At 40.6% G+C, this 21,880-nt stretch overlaps 1 protein-coding gene across 2 annotated transcripts; it reads left to right on the forward strand.

The window, feature by feature from the left end:
- Positions 1-1,627: 1,627 nt before the first annotated feature.
- On the forward strand, positions 1,628-19,589 carry LOC127636101 (prolactin-releasing peptide receptor-like). 2 transcript variants are annotated; one of them, XM_052116494.1, is made up of 3 exons: positions 1,628-1,709; positions 16,500-16,958; positions 18,208-19,589. In XM_052116494.1, exons 2-3 carry the CDS (start codon positions 16,531-16,533, stop codon positions 18,842-18,844), a joined length of 1,065 nt encoding a protein of 354 aa, XP_051972454.1. In that variant the 5' UTR covers positions 1,628-1,709; positions 16,500-16,530; the 3' UTR covers positions 18,845-19,589. The 2 variants fall into 2 exon arrangements, with proteins under 2 accessions (XP_051972454.1, XP_051972455.1); XM_052116495.1 differs by lacking the exon at positions 1,628-1,709 and adding an exon at positions 2,294-2,335.
- Positions 19,590-21,880: the final 2,291 nt, after the last annotated feature.

Consider the following 21,880-nt stretch of genomic DNA (forward strand, 5'->3'; position numbering starts at 1 on the left):
GATAAATGTCAATTTATACTGCATATTTTTTAATTTAAATGGTAGAAATAATCATGATGAGTTATCCACCAGCCCAGACCCAAGAGTGCATTTGTTAACAATCTGCTTTTTCACAAAGTGTCTGTATTCTATCTATCTATCTATCATCCATCCCTGTCTGCATGACTGTCTGCTTGTCAGTCTGTGCAATACATCTCTGCAATTCACATGGCAGTAAATAGATCATAATCCACCCAAAACACCACTGCCTGTCTTCTGGGAACAGGGTTGAAATACATGCTAATCAAATTCATTTAAAAACTTTGTTAGAAGCTCATGAATAATTTGGATATAGATAAAACCCAAACTATCATCAAATTAGCTTTTTTTTTTTTTTTTACAATTAAAAAGCCAGAGAGCTCAGTAGTGCTAAACACAGTAATTGCATTAGAATGAGGCATATGGAAAATGCTACAGATTAATACATGCATATATGCTGTATATAAAAAAGAGAGACAATAAGATGTGAAAAGAAGAGAGGTTTTAATAGTCAATTTCGCATCCAAGTACCAGAGATTCGTATCTCTAATAACGTAATAATGCAAATCCTAATGTAAATTGGAGACTGTGCCTCTGTGAATGGACTTGTAAATGTTGTGCTATTAATTTAAGGCATTCTTGCAAAAGTACATGCTGTGTTATTCTGATAATGTGCAGACCAATTTCATATTCATTTAGTTTGCAATAATGGTACTCGCTGGTGACGCCATGCCCATATGATGCTCTCCCCTCAAGCCATGTGCAGCTCACTTTCAAGTGTTTTGCTTATGGTTTAATGTCTTCAATCCCAGCATGCAGCAGTGGGTCATTTACGTCTTTAAAAAGGAACAGGAGGAAATTATTGTTTCTTGTTGCTTTGTCGCAAGCGTTTTCTGTTCAGTTAAAAAGCAAGAAATATAGTTGACTGTTGGCTCACTGTGCTCAGGGCAAATTGACATTTCAGGTTATACGAGTCAAACCTCAACAAACTGAGGCTCAAAACTTACCAATAGAAATTTATTTTAAGGTCATCACCGTGAAAGTCATTAATTCACACCCACATCTATCAAAAACAGACAGTGAAGTACATACACACTTTCAAGTAATAGGAAACACCTTTCAACTTTTTTCAACAATTTTGTGTCACAGTGAAGCTACACATACTTGCCAAAAAATAAACAGTGCCACCAATTGATGTTTGAATTTAATTTATCTATCTAGTACAGAACAACATGCAATTACTAATGGTGCAGGACAGGTTAGTGGTGGTCTTCTAACTAGATTTCTCACTAATAATTTAGTGTTGAAACTGACAAGAGAGTTTCATGTATGTGTAGACTGTATAGCCTATATCTGACTGCAGTTCCATAATCGTCAGATGATAAGACTATAGACAAAGCGTTTCTGCAAACGGAGGTGTAAACAAACTTCGGGATACAATACCAAGAAGATGAAGAGGACTTTTTGATTGGCGCCGCATTCCTCCATGCGAACAAAATGGTATTTCACAGGTCTTCATTGACTTCATTGTCTCAGTAGCTCATCAGGTGGGCTCTGATGTGCACGAGCGGCTGCCGGGGATAAAACACTTGAGAGGAAACCGCTGCGCGCCACCGACACGCCGTTTGGAGACGGAGAAAAGGTGCATTCGAGCGATTTGATTCAGAAGCAAGATTATCTCTTTATTTGAGGTAATGTAGCTGTTATTTTTATACAAGAAAACATTAGTAATTTTTGTGGGCGTTTTTGCTATTGCTCGAAATACATTTTATATTTCTAAAATGTACAATAGTAATATACTGCATGGTGTGCACATAGTGTTTAGGGGAGACCGGGGCTTGTTGTCACCCGTGAAGTTTTTTCACAGGGCTATAGCCTATGTCAAGTTGAGACAAAAGTCAATTTACGCAAATGCTTGTTTTCTCAAATAGCAATTTTGCATGTTGGTTTCAAAATCTCTTAAAGTAACATAACTTGAATTTATCATCCACTAAAATTGGAATATGTTATCGTCATGTTTTTGTAGTAGCAGTGTATGTGTGAACAGAATAATAATGAAAAATGCCTACTCAATTAAACACTTTATCATAATATTGAACTATCTCTAGGCTGTCATTTAACTAGTCACTATCAAATGATAAATATCTACGAATTTGTAATACAACTGCATTTCCACAGGAACCGCATAGGAACCATTTTGCTACTGATTTGCCAACATAAAAATAAATAAATAAATCTCCAGAGCAGCGGAGCGCGGGGCACAAACTAACGCGGGGCTAGTTGTAACACGTGATTTAAACGTTTCCACACAACGCTGGTAAGACGAAACTTCATTTGTTTACTTGTTGCCATATCACACTGTGTAGATACAAAAATAAAAATAATAAAACTTCGGAAGATATCGCCAAAACGTCATTTTAAAGTAGCAAAAGTAAAGTTCACATGAAAGTAAATTTTTAGCTCAGGAGGCAAACTTGGTATCATTTTAATCTCCAATCTTTTAGCTAGCATTTTACATAGTCTTTTAACTCTCAGATAGACAGAAGTGACCAGCCAGGTTTAAATCCCAGATGCGCCGACAGGGCACGTTGTAACACTACGTTACAATGTGCAACAATTACAAAAATCTATGCAACCATCCAGTCAGATATGCAATTTACATAATTCTCCTTAATGCATGCGTGTTGTCATCAATCTATGCATTATTTCAGTCAATGATGTGGCTTTGTTGTGTGTTTATTGTCAAGTGTCAAAATGATTGCTATATTATATATGACAAAGTTCATAAATAGCGTTTATTGACATGAAAATTTTGTTGATCTTCTAGGCTTTTTAATTTGATCAGATACAATTGTTAGAGGGGGATTTTAAGCCGTTATATGGTCTTGTTACAGTGTGCCTCACCTATGGCATACGCACTAAGCATAATGGGTAATTTTGCTGCCTTTGAAAAAGGTGTATAGGAAGGAAACACACTGCATGTTGGTGCTCCCCATTAACAATCAGCTCACCTAGTTACCGCACGCCTAAGAGCGAGTAAGAGTGAGAGAGATAAAAACAAAACACATGCTCTACATACACTACAATACGGACGAGAAGGCCATCCTGATCAGGGACATATTTTCTTTGAGAAAGAGCATGAGCTGCACAAAAAACTGCGGACACTAAACAACACTGATAACAGCCACAACAAACATTTATCATAGAATTCAAAATAACACATTCCAGCGCCGGATCAGCAATCAAAACACAGATCAGATGAAATAGAATCTTCCACTCAAGGATTGGAGATGTTTCATCTGGATTATACACATACCTGACAGAAGCTATTTCAGAATGTGCTGAGGACATGTCTCAACTGACAGCAATGCATTGAATAATCGTTCAGTGAAGACTTGGGGGAAAAAACAGATATTAATCTCTTACCTCTTTTTTTCCTCCCATGTATTTGTCCATTTTGTCATATTGTTGTTGAGGAAATAAGCTAAAAAAACAAACAAACCCTGAATACCCAAACACTGCACATGTGCTGCAGCAGCAAGTACACGTTTGGCTGCTGCTGTAACCCATCATGCCATTGGTCACTTCTTAACCTATCATGCAATTGATTAGTGATATACTTTCACTTGATTGGCTGCCACTGTAATCAATCACATGACCAGTCTGTGTTGTCATTTGTGCGTCAGGTGAAAGTTGAGGCAGTTCGACATGAATAAACCCCTACACAAAGTCAACATCTTATATTTATATTTGATACATTTGTACACTTATACTGGGGTGGCAGATGGGGTGGTAATGCCTTTTCTTAGGGTGGCCACTGTTTGCCACCCTGGTAGATCCACCCATGGGGGCCTCCATGGAACGTTCCAGCAAATCCCATAGATGCTCAATCGGATTGAGATCTGGGGAGTTTGGAGGCCAAGTCAACACCTTGAACTCTTTGTTTCTCAAACCGTTCCTGAACAATTTTTGCAGTATGGCAGGGCTTATTATCCTGCTGAAAGAGGCCACTGCCATCAGGAAATACAGTTGTCATGAAGTGGTGTACATGGCCTGCAACAATCTTTAGGTAGGTGGTATGTGTCAAAGTAACATCCACATGAATGCCAGGACCCAAGTTTTCCAAGCAGAACATTGTCCAGAGCATCACACTGCTTCTGCCAGGCTGCATCCTGCTGCCATCTTTTCCCCAGGTAAACGACGCACACGCACCTGGCCGTCCACATGATCTAAAAGAAAACGTGATTCATCAGACCAGGCCACCTTCTTCGATTGCTCCATGGTCCAGCTCTGAATTTAACGTGCCCATTGTAGGCACTTTCGGCAGTGAACAGGGGTCAGCATGGGCACTCTGACCGATCTGCTGTGTGTTCTGACACCTTTCTATCATGGCCAGCATTAAGTTTATCAGCAGTTTGTGCTACAGTAGCTCTTCTGTGGGATCGGACCAGATGGGCTAGCCTTCACTCCCCACGCGCATCAATGAGCCTTGGGCGCCAACTATCATCCATGCAATTATCTAATCAGCCATTCGTGTGGCAGCAGGGTAGTGCATAAAATCCTGTAGATACGGGTCAGGAGATTCAGTTAATGTTCACATCAACCATCAGATTGGGCAAAAAAAATGTGATCTCAGTAATTTGGGGCATGGCATGATATTTGGTGCCAGATGGGCTGGTTTTATTATTTCTGTAACTGCTGATCTCCTGGGATTTTCACACACAGCAGTCTCTAGAATTCACTCTAAATGGTGCCAAAAACAAAAAACAGAAAACATCCAGTGAGGGGCAGTTCTGCATATGGAAATGCCTTGCTGATGAGAGAGGTCAACAGAGAATGGCCAGGCTGGTTCGAATTGACAAAGTCTACTGTAACTCAGATAACCGCTCTGTACAATTGTGGTGAGAAGAATAGCATCTCAGAATGTGTTGGTGCAGTTTTGGCGGCATGATGGGGGACCTACACAATATTAGGCAGGCAGGTGGTTTTAATATTGTGGCTAATTGGTGTGTATGTACACACGCATACATACACACTGGCTGCCAAAAGTTTGGAATAATTTACAGACTTTGTTGTTTTGGAAGTAAATTGTTCCTTTTATTCACCAAAGTGTCATTCAACTGATCCCAAAGTATAGTCAGGACATTACTGACAGCACTATCACTATTTGATCAAATGTAATATTTGATAAAATCTAGACAGGCCCCATGTAACGAGTTCAAGCTCGGAGATGGAAGGGAGGAGACGGAGAGCAGTGATGCAGTCAAGTAATGCTCTTTATTTCTCTGCCTTTGATACTCTGCTTGCACTCTTCTCTGTGCTTTTCTCAGTTGAATCAGATCAGTGTAACACAAACTTTGTCAACATAAACTTCACAAACTTTGTCAACATAAACTGAGTCCTCAGCTTCACAATAAAATAAAACACTCAGTAAGACACGGCATTCACTGGTCACTTGTGTCGTTCTCTCCCGTCTGGCGGTGACGTGGCCGTTTATATGCCACTTTCCCCATGCTCACTGGATTTAGAGACAGGTGTTAGACATAATTTAGCTCAGGGGGCAAGCGCCCTTACCGCTTTCTCTTTGGACGGCGCTCGCCCACGCCCCCGCTGCCACACCCCATTTCAAGCAGCCATCACACCGAAGCCTTATCCTTGAGTAATCATGCTAAATTGCTAATTTGGTACTAGAGAATCACTTGCCATTTTATTACAGTTGAAAGCTATTTGGTTTGCTAAATGAAGCTTAGCATTGTCTTTGTGCTCATTTTTGAGTTGCTACAGGATGCAATAGACAGGTGTTCGACATTATAGCGCTCAAGTGTGTGCACCCACTGCTTTCTCTCTCTCTGGACAAACGCTAGACCGCGCCCATGCCGCTATAGGATCTTGAGAGCTTTTGTGGGATCAGCTAAACTGTAAGGTTTGTGAGAAGTGCCTGACAGGACAGCCACATAAATGGCAACTGCTACAGGAAGTGTGGGGTGAAATGTCACCTGAGTATCTAGATAATCTGACAAGAATCTGCAAATCTGCCATTGCTGTATGTGGAGGATTTTTTGATGAGAACTCTGTCAGAGTGACCATCTCTATGGTAAGAGTGACCATTAAGTAGTTTAATTAAGTACTTTAAGAAGTTCTGAAAAAAAAAAATCTATCAGACATTTCCTTTTCCAGGCCAATTCTTAAGATCTCCAGTTGATTGGAACTTTGTTAATTATTGCCCTGATTGTGGAAATAGGCATTTTCAATGCTTTGGCTATTTTCTATTAGCCACTTCCCATTTTTTGAAGCTCAACAACCTTTTGTCGCAGATCAGAACTTTAGTCTAACCTACTGTGATTGATGATGAAGGGAGATGGCCTTTGTGTGATCTCATATTTATACCCCTGTGAAACAGGAAGTCATAGCTGAACAATTGCATGTTCCTAGTCACCCAGGTGCACTAAAAAATGTAAAATATGTGCATACATATGATTAAACTATTAAATAGAAATAACCTTTCAGATATGTTATTGACTGACGATCAATACAAAGTGATCTAATAATCATTATTACAATCACTGTCATGGGATATACAATCAGGAGTTGTGACTGACTACAGGAGAAAGTTACATTTATCAGCACATCATTCTGCTGTTGGCTTCAGAGGTTAATTAACAAAGACAGGTAGAGAATAAATGATTCATTTGTGGTGCCAGAATCTCCTCAATGAAGAACATGACTATATCCCATCAAGAACAGATTGTTTCAGACCTCATAGATGTATAGCGCTGAACTTTTATTTACGTGGATGTAGTCAAGAGACCTTTCATTTTATGTCACTGTAAACTGGAAATGTGTGGTAAGATGATCCCCTGACGGAAACAATTATGATGTCAATGAACTCATATTTAATCAAAGAGGAAAAATACATTCAGATACATATTATAGCAGCACATGATGAATGCATATTATAGCATCAAATATTGCATTTACTTAATTTAGTGTAACAACAAAATACATGTACTCCAAATAGGCACAGAGTTTAAAACATACACTTTATTAGAGTTATGTTTACTATAACAGCTGGGAGGTGGGGAATTTATGATCTCATCTACTTGAAATAATTACACATAGGTCAAGTTCTCATTTATCAACCTCGTAATCAGTTTTGCCTACATTTTGTATAAGTACTTTAATTGATTAATTTCATCCCCTGCAATTACAGTATCCATAATTCAATATGATCTATTGAGGAGCCCAAGGTAAACACATCTTAAAAGTATAACATCTTTTTTATTTGTTCCACAGAAGAAAGTCATGCTTGATCATGCAATGATGCTTACTTCCAATTATTACAGAGTATTTTGGGTGAACATCCTCCTTACATTAAATAACATTTCTTTATTTAGCCTTTAAACTAGATGAGTGAATGTATGCTTGAGCAGCATGTACCTTCCAAGCTTTGTCATTCATCATTTCTGTTTGTCTGACAGTAAAAGTGCATTAATGTTATAACGACGGAAGAAAACATCTATGACAAATGCTCGGTACTTTAAAAAAAAACTCTCAGCACATCTTAAGGCAGCCTAATGGAAATGTATTATTGTTGGATGCTGAATTTAGTGATGGTACAAATTAACAAACAAAACAAAAAAACCTTCCAGGAAGAGCATACACATGGCTAAATGTGGACATCACAGACTACAGATGCATAAATCAAGCATAAAGTCATGCAATCTCTTAGTCCAAATATTTTCTGTAGAATGGGGCGTACCAAAGAGTTCAGTGACTTTCAATGTGGAATTGTCAAAGGCTGCCACAGTAAAATGTTTCAGTAACTTTAGTGTGGAAGACTTTGACAGCCTACACAAAGCCTGGACTGGAACCCCATTTGACACCTTTTGGATGAATTGAAATGTCAACTGCAAGCCATGCCACATCACCTAACATCAGTGCCTGACCTCACTGATGCTCTTGTGTCTGAATGGGAGCAAATCCTTACAGCCATGTTCCTATATCTATTTGAAAGCATTTTTAGAAGAGTACAAGCTGTCTTAGCAGCAAACGAATTACAAACTTCTTATACAAGGAATAGTTTGCCCCAAAAGGAACACTCTGGCATCTTTTAACTCTGGCAGGGTCGGCTGTGGCTCAGGTGGTAGAGCGGGTCGGCCACTAATCGCAGGGTTGGCGGTTCGATTCCTGGCCCACATGATTCCACATGCCGAAGTGTCCTGAGCCCCAAGTTCCTCCCAATGGCAGGCTAGTGCATTACATAGCAGCTCTGCCGCCATTGGTGTGTGTGTGTGTGTGTGTGTGTGTGTGTGTGTGTGTGTGTGTGTGTGTGTGTGTGTGTGTGTGTGTGTGTGTGTGTGTGTGAGTGAACGGGACACAGTGTAAAGCGCTTTGCTAACCTCTAAGCTTAAAAAAGTTGCTATATAAGTGCAGGCAATTTATCATTTTTACTCACCTTCGTGTCATTCCAAATCCATATAATTAAAGTGACTTAGGACTAGGGCTGTCAAGTTCTAAAAAGAAAAAAAATGCCGTAAAAATCAGACTACTCACACTGTGAAATTGACAACAGTAGGTCAAAACTTCTGCTGCTTAATAGTTCTGTGCTTACTGAAATTCGAATCACTGCCCCCAGTGGCCGATGCCGGAAGTGTTGTTATACTTATTGGCAAACACAAGCACCAGTTTCTGGCTGAAATGTCCACAGAGTGGCACAGAAGTGAGTTGAATTTTTTGTTGTAAATGATGTAATAGAGTCAACAGGAATGCATATTTTATTAACCATAAACTCTAACCTAAACTCCAACTTAAAACCTAACCATCTGTGTTGTAAAAAGGTAATTTTAGAGTGAAATGTAACCTCCAAATTCCACTTACCATTATTTATGTGAACAAGATTATTACTGTTTTCATGGGTCCAAAAAGTAATAAAAAATAATCATAAAGACCTTAAAAGTTTGATCACACTGTGAATTCGACAACAGTAGGTCGAAAGTTCTGCAGCTGAAATCAGTCTGTGCTTACCGAAATCAAAATCACTGCCCCCAGTGGCTTAAGCTGGAAGTGTTGTCCAATGTATTGGCTAGTATGAGCACCGGTTTACAGCTGAAATGTCCACAGAATGGTGCCAAATGTATGTTGAATTTTTGTTATAAATTATGTAATATAGTCAACAGGAATGCATATTTTATTCACCATACTCCCTAACCTAAACCCCAATATTAACTGTCAGTGGAGTAAAAATCACACTCACCTTTGTTTATGTGAACCCGTTCACTTCCTGGTTCCCACAGAAACACAACCCGTTTTGTAACGCTTGGACCGGATAACTCGAGAGAAATTGAGGGAAGAAAGAGCTTGAAGGCTGAAAGGCTGTATCACGCACATTTAATGATAAGTGCACAGGCAATGCAATCCTCTCATACATGAGAGCTACTCTTCCTTAGCGTCACAAAACTTATAAAATATACAGAAAAAAAGGGTAGAGCACGTCTAGCATCTACAATGTCCTCATCTCATCTCCAACTATGTCATCCCGCATAGTACACGTCATGAGTGACATAACCATCTCTCTTAAAGGGCACACTGCCCCATAATGTGACAAACATGAACACACAGCAACGATCGTTACAGTTTCCCCCCAGCAAGAAAAGGCTGTCCCCAGCCGAACAACATAAGCACATAACTGACATACATGTCAGCATGAGCAACACATTACACAGTATACCCTCCAAAAGCATGCTCATATAAAACAAAAAAAACCTATGACAATATACCATATGTGCAAAATACAATTTTCCTTTTTCTTTTGAACATAACATGAACTTAGGAACCACCTTCAAATGTACATGTTTATATTTCCTCCTTGTACAAAACATTTCAGAAGATACATTTCAAACCATCAAACTCAATAGTACTTAAAGTCCAATCTGTCAGTATGATAGTCATTAGTCCATCCACTGTTTGACCAACCAGAAGTAATTCTAGGGGCTAACCTAGGTCTGAGGTTGTAACAAGGATTCTCTGGAGCAAGGTTAAAGTCAGGGAGGTATGTACTACCTATAGACTCACTAACGTCATTGTCATGAACAGTGTCAGTGAAGTCGTCACAATCAAATTTCTCATCGGGTAGAGCAGTGTATGACTCTTGAGATATGTCCCCATTCAAGTGAGTTGTTTGCTGACATTCATCAGATGCATCAAAGGGCGTTTCAGATGCAAACTGAGGCACATTCATCACGTTATTGTCACCCAAGTTTCAAGTGTGGAAAGGCTGCATATTTACAACATGAAAGACTCCAGCATCCTCACCAGTGTTCAACTTTGTAAGCCTATAGTTCACGTCAGACAAAACTTTAGTGACATGGTATGGACCAGAATACAAGGGCGCTAGTTTAGCGGTAAAGTTGGCTAAAGCGTCTGATTTGGGGTGAGTTCTCACTCTGACAAGGTCACCAACGTTATAAGAAGCTGATCTGCGCCTCTTATCATAGTGCAGCTTTCTTTTTTCGTGACCAGCGTCCAGAGCCAACTTGGCATGATCATGCACTTCTTTCAGCGACAACCTCAAGCGTTCAGAGTATGGGATTTCAGTCTCCTCCATCCCAACCCAGGCTGGTTGAGTGACCAGATCTAGTGAAGTGTCCAACTCTCTCCCATATAACATCATGGCCGGAGTTTCACCCGTGCTTTCATGAGGTGCAGTCCTTAGTGCAAAGCAAATTTGTGGGATATATCTGTCCCAGGAGGTGTGTTTCTCATCCACGTATGCTCTAATGGCTGTTTTGAGAGTACGGTTCACCCTCTCTGTTGCATTAGTCTGCGGGTGATACGCAGTAGTCAGTCGATGTTCAGTTCCCAAGGCAGTAAGCATCTGTTCAAACAGTTCACTCACAAAAGAGGAACCTCTATCCGAAATCAAGTAAGTGGGGGCCCCGTGACGGGAGAAAACTTCACTCAGTAGTTTGCTGGCAGCTACTTGAGCCGTGGCTTCTCGTACAGCAACTATCTCGACCCACTTTGAAAAGTAGTCAACAAACACCAAGATGTGAGCATTCCCTCTGGATGTACGAGGTAGAGGGCCAACAAAATCAACACCCACATACTCCCAAGGCTTCTGAGGCCGAATCGGAACCATCAGACCGGAAGGCTTTCTTTGGCTTGGTTTCGTCAGTTGGCAAACTGTACAGGATGTCACATATTTTTTTACTTCTGATGCCATTTTGGGCCAGAAGAATCTCATTCTCAGTCGGGCTAAAGTTTTAGTAATTCCCAGATGACCTGCGGTAGGTTGATCATGATAATACTTTAGCAAGGTACCTTTGAGCGACTCTGGAGCGTACAACTTCAACTCTTTCAAAGGGTGGATACCGCAAGCATTTTTTTTATCATTGAAGTATAACAGACCATCCTGAATGGAGTACTCGGAGCATATATCAGTGTCATCTTTTTCAAGCGCAGCCTCCATTTTACGGAGGATTTCACCTGTGACTGGATCATCCAGTTGGAGCTGTCTGATATGAGAACGATCTGTAAGAGTCACAGAAGAGAGCGTTCGGAGATCAAGACCACCAATCACAGCGTAATCAGGGAGTATATCCATCGGCGACTCCTCAACATCTAGTGGGTTTCTAGACAAGCCATCAGGCACTTTGTTTCGATCACCAGGCTTGTGAACAATGTCGAAATCGAAATCCTGAAGGCGGAGAGACCAACGAGCGAGACGTCCAGTGGGATTCGGACGGGACATTAACCACTGAAGTCCACTGTGGTCAGCGAAGATAGTGACGTAGAGGCCCTCAACATAAGGTCTAAAGTGCTCAAGGGCCCAAATAACAGCAAGGCACTCCTTTTCAGGTGTGGAATAAGGCTTCTCGGCTTTATACAAGGCTCGACTCACGTAGGCCACAGCAACATCTCTACCATTTTCATCTTTCTGCATCAACGCAGCTCCCAGGCCCGCATCACAGGCATCCGCGTGGATGAAAAATGGGAGATTGAAATCGGGAAAACTTAACACAGGTGCTGAAGTTAACTTTCCTTTTAGAGTGTCCATAGCATCCTGACAAGCACTGTCCCAGATGAAAGGTACGTCGGCTTTTGTGAGGTTGAAGAGTGGTTCGGCAAGGCGGGCGTAGTCTTGCATAAATCTGCGGTAGTAACCAGTCAAGCCTAGGAACTGTCTCACTTGCTTCACATTTACAGGTAGTTTAAAATCTGTTACGGCCTTCACTTTGCCTTCTTCCGGTAAGATGCCACTCAGACAGACCCGATACCCCAAAAAGGTAAGTTCACTGCGACAGAACTGGCATTTGGCTAGTTTAATGGACAATCCGGCTGACTGGAGCCTCGAAAACACTTCCTCAGATCCACAAGATGCTGCTTGAAAGTGGGCGACGCCACAACAATGTCGTCCAGGTAAACCGCACAGGACTTATAGATGAGTCCCGCCAAAACGCTGTTCATAAGCCTTTGAAAGGTCGCCGGTGCATTGCACAAACCAAATGGAAGCACTCGGAACTGAAACAGTCCACAGTGAGAAACAAAAGTAGTCTTCTGTCTCGAGTCTTCTGCCATGGAGACTTGCCAGTAACCCCGAGCGAGGTCAATTGTCGTCAAGAATTTCCCACTTGATAGGAAGTCAAGGGACTCGTCAACTCTTGGTAATGGGTAAGAGTCTTTAGTAGTGAGCTGGTTTAACCCACGATAATCCACACAAAACCGTGGTTCGCCACAAGGTTTTTGTACCAGCACCACAGGAGCAGCCCAAGGACCCGTAGCCGGTTCAATAATGCCTTCATGTAACATTTTCTTTATCTGGTCCTCGATCAATCGCTTTTTAGCTGGCGAAGTACGATAAGGAGGAAGGTGAACAGGTTTATCATTTCCCGTGTCAATGGAGTGCTCAGCTAGAGTGGTGTGGCCTAGATGACCGTCGAAGAGATCTGGAAAGCTTCCAATTAGGTCAGCCAACTGTTTTTTTTCAGCAGTACACAGACACGCTTCCTCAATTTTATCATGAAGTGCTGACGAAGGACCTTCCATGAACATTAAACTGTCATCCGACTCATGGTCTGCTCCGCTATCCAAATTCTCCATGAACAAAGGATTATCGCCCATTACAACAGTTCTAGATGGGACGTGAATGGAAATGGAAGCACGCAACATGAAGTCCATCCCTAGGACCAATGTAGAGGAAAGGCGTGGCACAATAGCAAACCGATGATAAAACCGCTGACCCATGAAGCCAAAAGCCAACCATGTAAGCCCCACTGGCTGGCATGCTCCACCATCTGCCAGTTGTATAGAGGGAGAAGTCCATGGCTGAACTCTACCCTTCAATCCGCCATGATTCTGCCTGCACTGCAGAAAGTGATGCGCCAGTGTCAATTGTAGCATCCAGCACCTGGCCACGTAGGTTAACTTTAACAGTAAATGGGTTGCTCCAATAGGAAGAGGATGTGGGATCCTCCACATGACAAAGAACAGGTTGTGCAGGAACACTGCAGTAAGTCAATTGAGGCGAATTTATTTGCTGGAGGGAGGATTGCCTCCGCGAATCATCCTCCCCCCTTTGTAGTTTCCCTGATGCGTGACAAAAGGGGTATTTTCACCTGTATCACAGCTGTCAAATCGGTCTCTGTCTCTTGTATCAGGAAAAGGTCCTGAACGCACATCAGGAGACTCACTTCGTCGTCGTGAGCTCTTTCCTGGAAGTAGGTTGCAGTCTGGACATGTGCGTGAAGTGAAGCCAGGACGTGAGCACTTGTAACAGTAAGTGTCTTTAACAAGCTTAGCTTTACTCTGCGCTGAAGTTGGGGAACAACCATTTGGTCCAATGACTACATGGAGCTCATGAGCTCTCAGAAGGAGGTCCATGACTGAGGAGACAGAAGTTCCATAGAGTGCAACTCTGTATTTTTCAAGGGCATGTTTAGTAATGAGGTCAATTTGTTCTCGCTCTGGCGGGGGTGTTTTTAGCTTCTTGAACTCACTTAGCATGTGGGCAACAAAGGTAGGTAGGGGCTCTTCAGGGCTCTGTATGCGATCTAAGATGCCTCTTAATATCTGCTCCTGACTGTTGGAAGGAAGAAAGACTGTCCTGAAGAAATCAGAGAACTGTGACCATGTGACAACATGTGAGTCAAGGACAGTGAACCATTTCTTTGGTTCCTTCGACAAGAATCGTGGCAGCTCTAGAAGAATCTGGGCATCAGTTAAGTCAAGCGAGGTTCTGTAAACATTTACTGATTGGAGCCAGTCCTCTGGGCTTACATGTCCATCACCAGTGAATACAGGTGGCTCGAGCCTTGACTGGTGCTGTACAGATGCAAGGATTCTACTGGTATTACTCACATCGCAACAATTTGCCTGTGGTGAGCATGTCAAGTGTCTATGGGAAACATTTGCAGTAGTCGTACCTTGTGATGGCACTTGGCCTGTGATACGGATATGTGGCATAGAACTAGCCATCGGAGGTAGCTGATCATGTGGCGCTGCAAGGGTGTTCACATCTGGTGGTCCCCACTGTCTTAATATGCTCTGCTGTAACTCGAGAGAGTCATTTAGACATTTCTGCAACACAGATACTTCAGCCTGTAGAAGTTCCACTTGAGTCTCCAGACCCACGACAGCATGCCGAGCTGACTTGTGTCTTTGTCTGGGAACAGAATCTGGTAATGAGTAGGTTAAGTCAGTCTTAAAGTCTGGGCAGTAAGCCATCACAGTAAATGTGCATTCGCATAAACAACAGTACAACCCGTAACATTCACAATGTAACCCAGAAAATGTAAATTAACATTAAAATACACAGCATCAATAGAATCTCAAACAAAATTTAGCAAACTGTGTAGAGAGAAAAAAAAATAATGTCACCAAAACCATACAGATTAACCTTTTTTCAGTTATTATATTGTCCTTCAGTGTATTCAGGGCAAGAACACGCTGCCTCAGAGTGAATAGAAAGTTCTCAAAGTCACTCGACCTCGCAATTGAGTTCAAAAAGTTAGAAATCAGCCTGTTCACATCATAAAGTTCAGTTCACGATGGATTTGGAGAAAACAGAAAAACAAGAAAACAGTTCAACAATTGTCCGTTTGTTCCTTGCTCACAAATACAGTTCAGATGAAAGCGAACAGGCCGCACTGTCCGTTTGTGCACGAAACATATTCAATGTCCCCACACCCAAAGCAAAAAGATGCAAAAATATATATATATATATATATATATATATATATATATATATTTCTGCTGAAATTTCCACAAAAATTACGAGCAAAAATGTCAATCCGCGTTTGGGAACAGTTAGGAAGAGAAAAAAAAAACGTAGCACACGGTTATTTCGACGAGGGAAAAAAACCAAAAACAATCAGACTGAAGTGTAAAATTTTCCGCTCACACAGCATAGCACGCGATCCGTGCACGTGTCGTCCATCATTAGCGAGCTAATCTCACCAGTCTCTGTCGTACCAGTCGGATCGTTCCAACGACCGGAGATGTAGAAATACCAGGTTCCACGTAGATGACGGATCCAGCTTCAAGTTGTTCGGGCGCCAATTGTAACGCTTGGACCGGATAACTCGAGAGAAATCGAGGGAAGAAAGAGCTTGAAGGCTGAAAGGCTGTATCACGCACATTTAATGATAAGTGCACAGGCAATGCAATCCTCTCATACATGAGAGCTACTCTTCCTTAGCGTCACAAAACTTATAAAATATACAGAAAAAAAGGGTAGAGCACGTCTAGCATCTACAATGTCCTCATCTCATCTCCAACTATGTCATCCCGCATAGTACACGTCATGAGTGACGTAACCATCTCTCTTAAAGGGCACACTGCCCCATAATGTGACAAACATGAACACACAGCAACGATCGTTACAGTTTCTTGTATGTTGATTTCATAACACTCTAATAGCACAGTAGCGCTAGAGTGAAATGTGTTCACACCTAACCTGATGTAAAAATGTCTGATGGAGAATGACGCCCATCAGTAATTCATCTGAATGGGGTTGATTTCAGGGTACATTAAGTTTTGGAAGGCACATATTGATTCCCTGAGTGATCATGTTCCATACGACTTGTGCACTATATTTATATATGGAGTCATATGATTGCTTGTCCGAGTATTTATTCACTGATAATCTTTCTTAAAGTGGGCAGTTAACCCAATAATAAGACCAATGAGTCATGACAAATTGGACATTGCTACTTCTTTCATGAACATGCAAAGAGAGACAAAACAGATGTCATGAATACATTTCTGTCTGTTCCTCAGCAAAGCATTATATGGCTTTATAAGACTTGGGATGTAATGAAAAGTCTTATGGACCACTTTTATGGTTATTTTTTTCTTCTTTTTCCCCCCCTCAATTTTTGGTTAACTATTCCTTTAATGCCCATAGTTTTGATATGTAGTGAACATCCAAAAAGCAGCCAGTTGTTGTTGAGCCAGTGATGATCTCTCTTTTTTTAAAACTCCAGCAGGGGGAGACAGCAGAGTTTTGAACAAGGTATGGAGGCCTCAGGCTGGCTGAGTGGAGAAGAGGCCCCTGGTGCCCACGCCTATGAGGTGATGGTGGTCCAGAACACCACAGCTCCTCACAACTACCCTTTTGCAGACGTCGCCCTCTTGCAGACCTTCAAACCGCTCATCATCCCATGTTATGTTCTTGTGGTGCTGGTGGGCGTCTTTGGCAACTATCTTCTGATCTACGTCATCTGTCGCACCAAAAAGATGCACAATGTTACCAACTTCTTCATCGGCAACCTAGCCTTCTCAGACATGTTGATGTGTGTGACTTGTGTGCCGTTCACACTGGCCTATGCCTTCAGCCCTCACGGGTGGACGTTTGGACGCTTTATGTGCTACCTGGTGTTTCTGATCCAACCCGTCACTGTATACGTGTCTGTTTTCACCCTCACAGCAATTGCTGTCGACAGGTGAGTAAATTAACCTGCCCTTCCTAATGATCTCTCTAATGGCTCAGCAGATAATATGCCTTTAAATTGAGCAGACATCAAAGCTAAGTGTGTTTAAAGTGGGTCATGTCACTGCAGATGAAAAGACCTTCAGAAGCACCTACTTGCGCTGTATGATACATGAATGGTGCCTTTGATAGTCTGTTTTGTGCAAGAAGTGCTTATTATATGTTGGGAGTCTATGCAATAATTAGAGGACTGGCACGGGATGTGAGGATGCCAATCAGAAAAGGGTCACTTTCGTAATAATTTCCTTTCACAGCTTTAATAATTGAAGGCAAAAGCTAATTATTTTGATTCGTCACTCCTTTTAAAAAATAAATAAAAATCAAGGTTGCAGTGAGTACAGTGAGTGAATGGGGCCAAATTTTGGAGGGTTTAAAAGCAGAAATGTTAAGCTTATTAATTTAAAAAAGCTCTTACATTAATTCCTCCATTAAAACTTGTGTAATATTTCAGCCATACAGTCATTACATTTTTTTTTTTTATCGGTAGTTCTAGGGTTCTACTGTTTATGCCGTTGCTATAGCAACAAAGTTGTAAAATTTTATATAACTTCACAATTAAAAGTTAGTAGAGCAATTTTAATACACTATGTTGACGCATATTGTCAACATCTTGTGACTGTACTTTCGAAACAGTGAGTATTTTAACATTTATGGATTGCCCCATTCACTTCCATTGTAAGTGCCTCACTGTAACCCAGAATTTTGCTTCTTCTTTTTCTTTTTTAAGAGTCTAAATAAATATTTGTAGTAATCAACATTATGCAACAAAAGCTGTCGATTGAGCTTAACTTATATTGAACCCAAAATCTGTCAAGAACACCTCCAGGTCATATTTCTTGACCTAAGCAAAAGAAAGAAATATAAATTATATTTTTCTTAAAAGTGAAGATTGTACTTGTGAAGTCTGTGCCACTAGCATTAACAAACATAAAATTGCTAATGGTTTTAATGACTGTTTTCATGAACATTCCTGGTAATGTGAAAAGAGAATATGTTGTTTAAATTGTTAAGTATTTATACATCATAGTACTGAGTGATTATTGGGTATTTATTGTCTTCATGATAATTTAATTGTAAAAAAATAAATATGATTCAGGCTATGTCACATTATATCTGTCGGAATACTTTTTACCAACCAAAGAGAATAATTTTGTGCATGTATCTCTAACAAATGCAACATCTTCCCTTGGGTGTTTCTACAGGTACTACGCCACAGTTCACCCTTTGAAGAAGCGGACCTCAATGGCGGCTTGCGCCTATGTGCTCTCTGGAATCTGGTTGCTTTCCTGCGTGCTAGTAGCTCCTGCTGTGGCCCACACATATCATGTAGAGTTCAGAGAAGAGGGTTTGACCATATGTGAAGAGTTTTGGTTAGGTCAGGAAACCCAGCGACTGGTCTATGCCTACAGCACGCTTCTACTCACCTACATCCTGCCTTTATCCGCGGTCTGTGTCTCTTACCTTTGTATCTCTGTGAAACTCCGCAACTGTGTCGCCCCGGGACACCACACGCGAGACCAAGCCGAGGCCCAGCGCACTCGCAAACGCAAGATATTCAGGCTGGTTTCTCTGATTGTGGCAGCGTTTGGTGTCTGCTGGCTGCCCATCCACGTTTTTAACATACTACGTGACATTGATATCCGCCTTATCAACAAGCGGCACTTTCTTTTGATTCAGTTGTTATGTCATCTGTGCGCAATGAGTTCATCCTGCTGCAACCCATTCCTGTACGCGTGGCTGCATGATCGTTTCCGCGCGGAGTTGCGCAAGATGTTCACATGCCATCGTCGCATCGGGATACCTGCCGACCACTGCGGAACAGCGAGCGTGGTACTGTGACCATCTCTGCAGCCAGAGAGCATACTGTACAAAAACATATGAAGTGCAACTTTGTGACTGGATCATGGGCGGTGTTGTGCCGAAATCGTATTGCCTGCCAGAGTCGGACTCCCCACTACCTGATTGGTCCTTATCCTAAAGGCCACCACTAAACCCAGCCCTAACCTCATTGGTCTCTAGCCCTAAATCCCATCCCTACATCTACACCTAAACATAAGTATAGAGAGTCAAAATGTCTAAGAGGGGGCTAGGATGGAACTTCTCAAACACAGAATAAGCAGAATAAGTTATTACATTTTGATTAAAGATTACTATGAAGACAACTATAATTTTATTTTGAATAACATATACTGGCAAATTCACAATAGGACCAGGAACGTATTAAGGAAGCAAATAGTCAATTTTGACTTCATGTTAACTTGTGCCACAAATTTGTTCAATGACTCGTTTTGCCATTTGTTTTTCCACTGGAAAATTAATGTTTCAAAGAAGCCTTTTCACATCCATGAATCATCTAAGAGGATTTCTGTGATCATTCAGTGAACTACAGAAATGTGAATGTGCAATGCAACAAATGAAAACTCTTGGGATAAATAAAGATGTGCATTTTGGAGGGAAGATGCAAGTCAGACATACCTAAAAATCAATGTTAAATTTGCCAACTCTTTGAAGAAAAACAGAAACAAAAAAACAGAGCAAGATTCTGTAACAAGCTCTTTGAGTTACTGCATGCTATTCTTTTAAATAAAGTGCTGTTAATGCAAAGTCTGTCATGCCATTTGTTGTAGTCTATTTTATTTCAATTAGTTTACTATATGAAAGAGCAATTTTTTTTGTTTATTACAAAATAATTATAAAGCAAATAGACATCAGAATGCAAGTCCTTGTCAGGATTGTAACAAGTGAGAAAGCCTTTGTATAAGGCAGCCTCTAACAGTAGGAATATGATATTCTGGCCTGTAGATATGACTTGGGTCTGTCCTTCAATACAAGTCAACAGAGTTAAACATTTTTGTTATTATTATTTATTTATTTTATTGTTTGCCTGCTGAAAATCCAACCACTTACAAAAGTAGTACACCTCTCCTCAAAAAGCCACACAATTCAAAGAGTAATACTTAGGGTTTAGAACAAACCACAAACCCTTTACGTACAAATTATTTTAGTGATGCTTCAAGGTTCAGTCTTTATTGTGGTCCTCAAGAGGCAATTTATGTAGGCAGCAGTACGTACACACACACATCATTATTACAATGAGTTATTTATAAAATTGATAACTATAGGGATAAAGGAGTTCTTTTTTTTTGTTGGTCTTCCACTGGGGATGTTTGCATCTGACCAGAGGGAAGCAACCAGAACTCAGTGGACAAGGGATGACTATAGTTCGAGAGGACTAGCCAAGCATTCCTAGTTGCTCTAGTCTCATACACATGTGTCATATTATTAAGATCAGTGCCAACTATATTAAAACACATTTTAACAACATTACTCAGTAAGGTATTCATTCTTAAATTAAGGTTATACCAGCAAACCAAGGATCAGGTTTAAACAGACTCAATGATGTAAGAATAGAAATTCATAAAAGAGACATTCATGTTAAATCTGCATAATACATACGCTGGAGAGTTTTCCCTTGTCAGTATTGGCCTCTAAAGTTATTATGTTCTAAAGTACAGTTCCGAAGTACTTATTTTGCTTGACAACCTCTACAGATTGTCCCTTGATGACAAGCATGGTGGGCAAAGAATTCCTACGGAAATCAATGGACATCCCTTTTGTTTTGATTACATTAATATTTAAAAAAGAATGATCACAACATTGAGTAAACATATACATCACTGGACTGGTCACTTTCTGAATCACTGAGGAGTGATACAATAACTAAATTATTAGCAAATTTAACTATGTATCTCAGGTACTCTGAAAGTCATTTGTATGTAAAGACAATAAAAGTGGAGACAAAACACATACTCCGTGGTGAACCAGTAGAGAACAATAGTTTGCTGGACAGCATGCCATTGACCCGTACCCTTTGGGATCTATTTCTTAAAAAGTCAACTATCCAAGACAGTTTTAAAATCCAAATGATAAGTTATCTAGCTAAAATATGGGGCTGAATTCAATAAAAAACAATCTTTCATGAATTTTAGATCCCTCCAGGGGCCGGTTGCTTAAACATAGCCACTAACTTAAGACTGCATCTAACAATTAGTTTGACTAGCTAAAGACGCCATAGAAAGCCTGTTGCATAAAACAAGCTCACAGTTGTCTTTAGTTAGACAGTCTAATTTGCATTGCATTGTGGGAAAAATAAGACACCGAACAGCTTAAAAAAAAATGTCCGACAGTGGACGCTCAATACATTTTTTTATTCGCTGAGAATATTTGCTTATTAGAGGACTACAATGCTTCAAAATGTATTTTAATGAACACATTTAGTGATTTAACCCAAATAATTAAAAACACAACATTTTGTTACCATTTTTGAAGTCAAAGTCTTCAACCAAATCTCAACTCAAGCCCCTTTCAGCCCCCACTGGCTCAGCTGACAGTTATTTTCAATGGCAAAATGGAATGTAAACAAAAGTTAGCCTGAGGTGTGCTGTCTTACATTTTGGTCTTTAATTAGACTGATCTAAGTTTTTATGCAACTGACTGAAAAAATTAAGACCAACATTTCCAGTCCTGTAATCAAACTGGAGTGGATCAAGTACTGATTGTGTCAATGTTAAAAATGTCCTCCTAAACAATTTTTTCACATCACCAGTGAAGTGAGTGCCATCGGCCTGTAATCATATAAGAGACTGTGGAGACCCTTTCTTATAGTGGGACAAATACAGAATCTTTCCAAAGACGTGGTACCTTATAAAGCTGGAGTGATTTATTTAAAATAAATGAAAAAATGTCTGAGAACTGCTCGGCACAGTTTCTCAGCACTCCACCTCCAATAAGATCAGGGCCAGAGCTCTTAACCTGACAAAAAAATGTGCATACATCAGCGATGTTGACTTGAAACTTGCCATTAGTATCTAATAT

The sequence above is a fragment of the Xyrauchen texanus genome, chromosome 43, assembly GCF_025860055.1.
Source record: "Xyrauchen texanus isolate HMW12.3.18 chromosome 43, RBS_HiC_50CHRs, whole genome shotgun sequence".
Lineage (NCBI taxonomy): Eukaryota > Metazoa > Chordata > Actinopteri > Cypriniformes > Catostomidae > Xyrauchen > Xyrauchen texanus.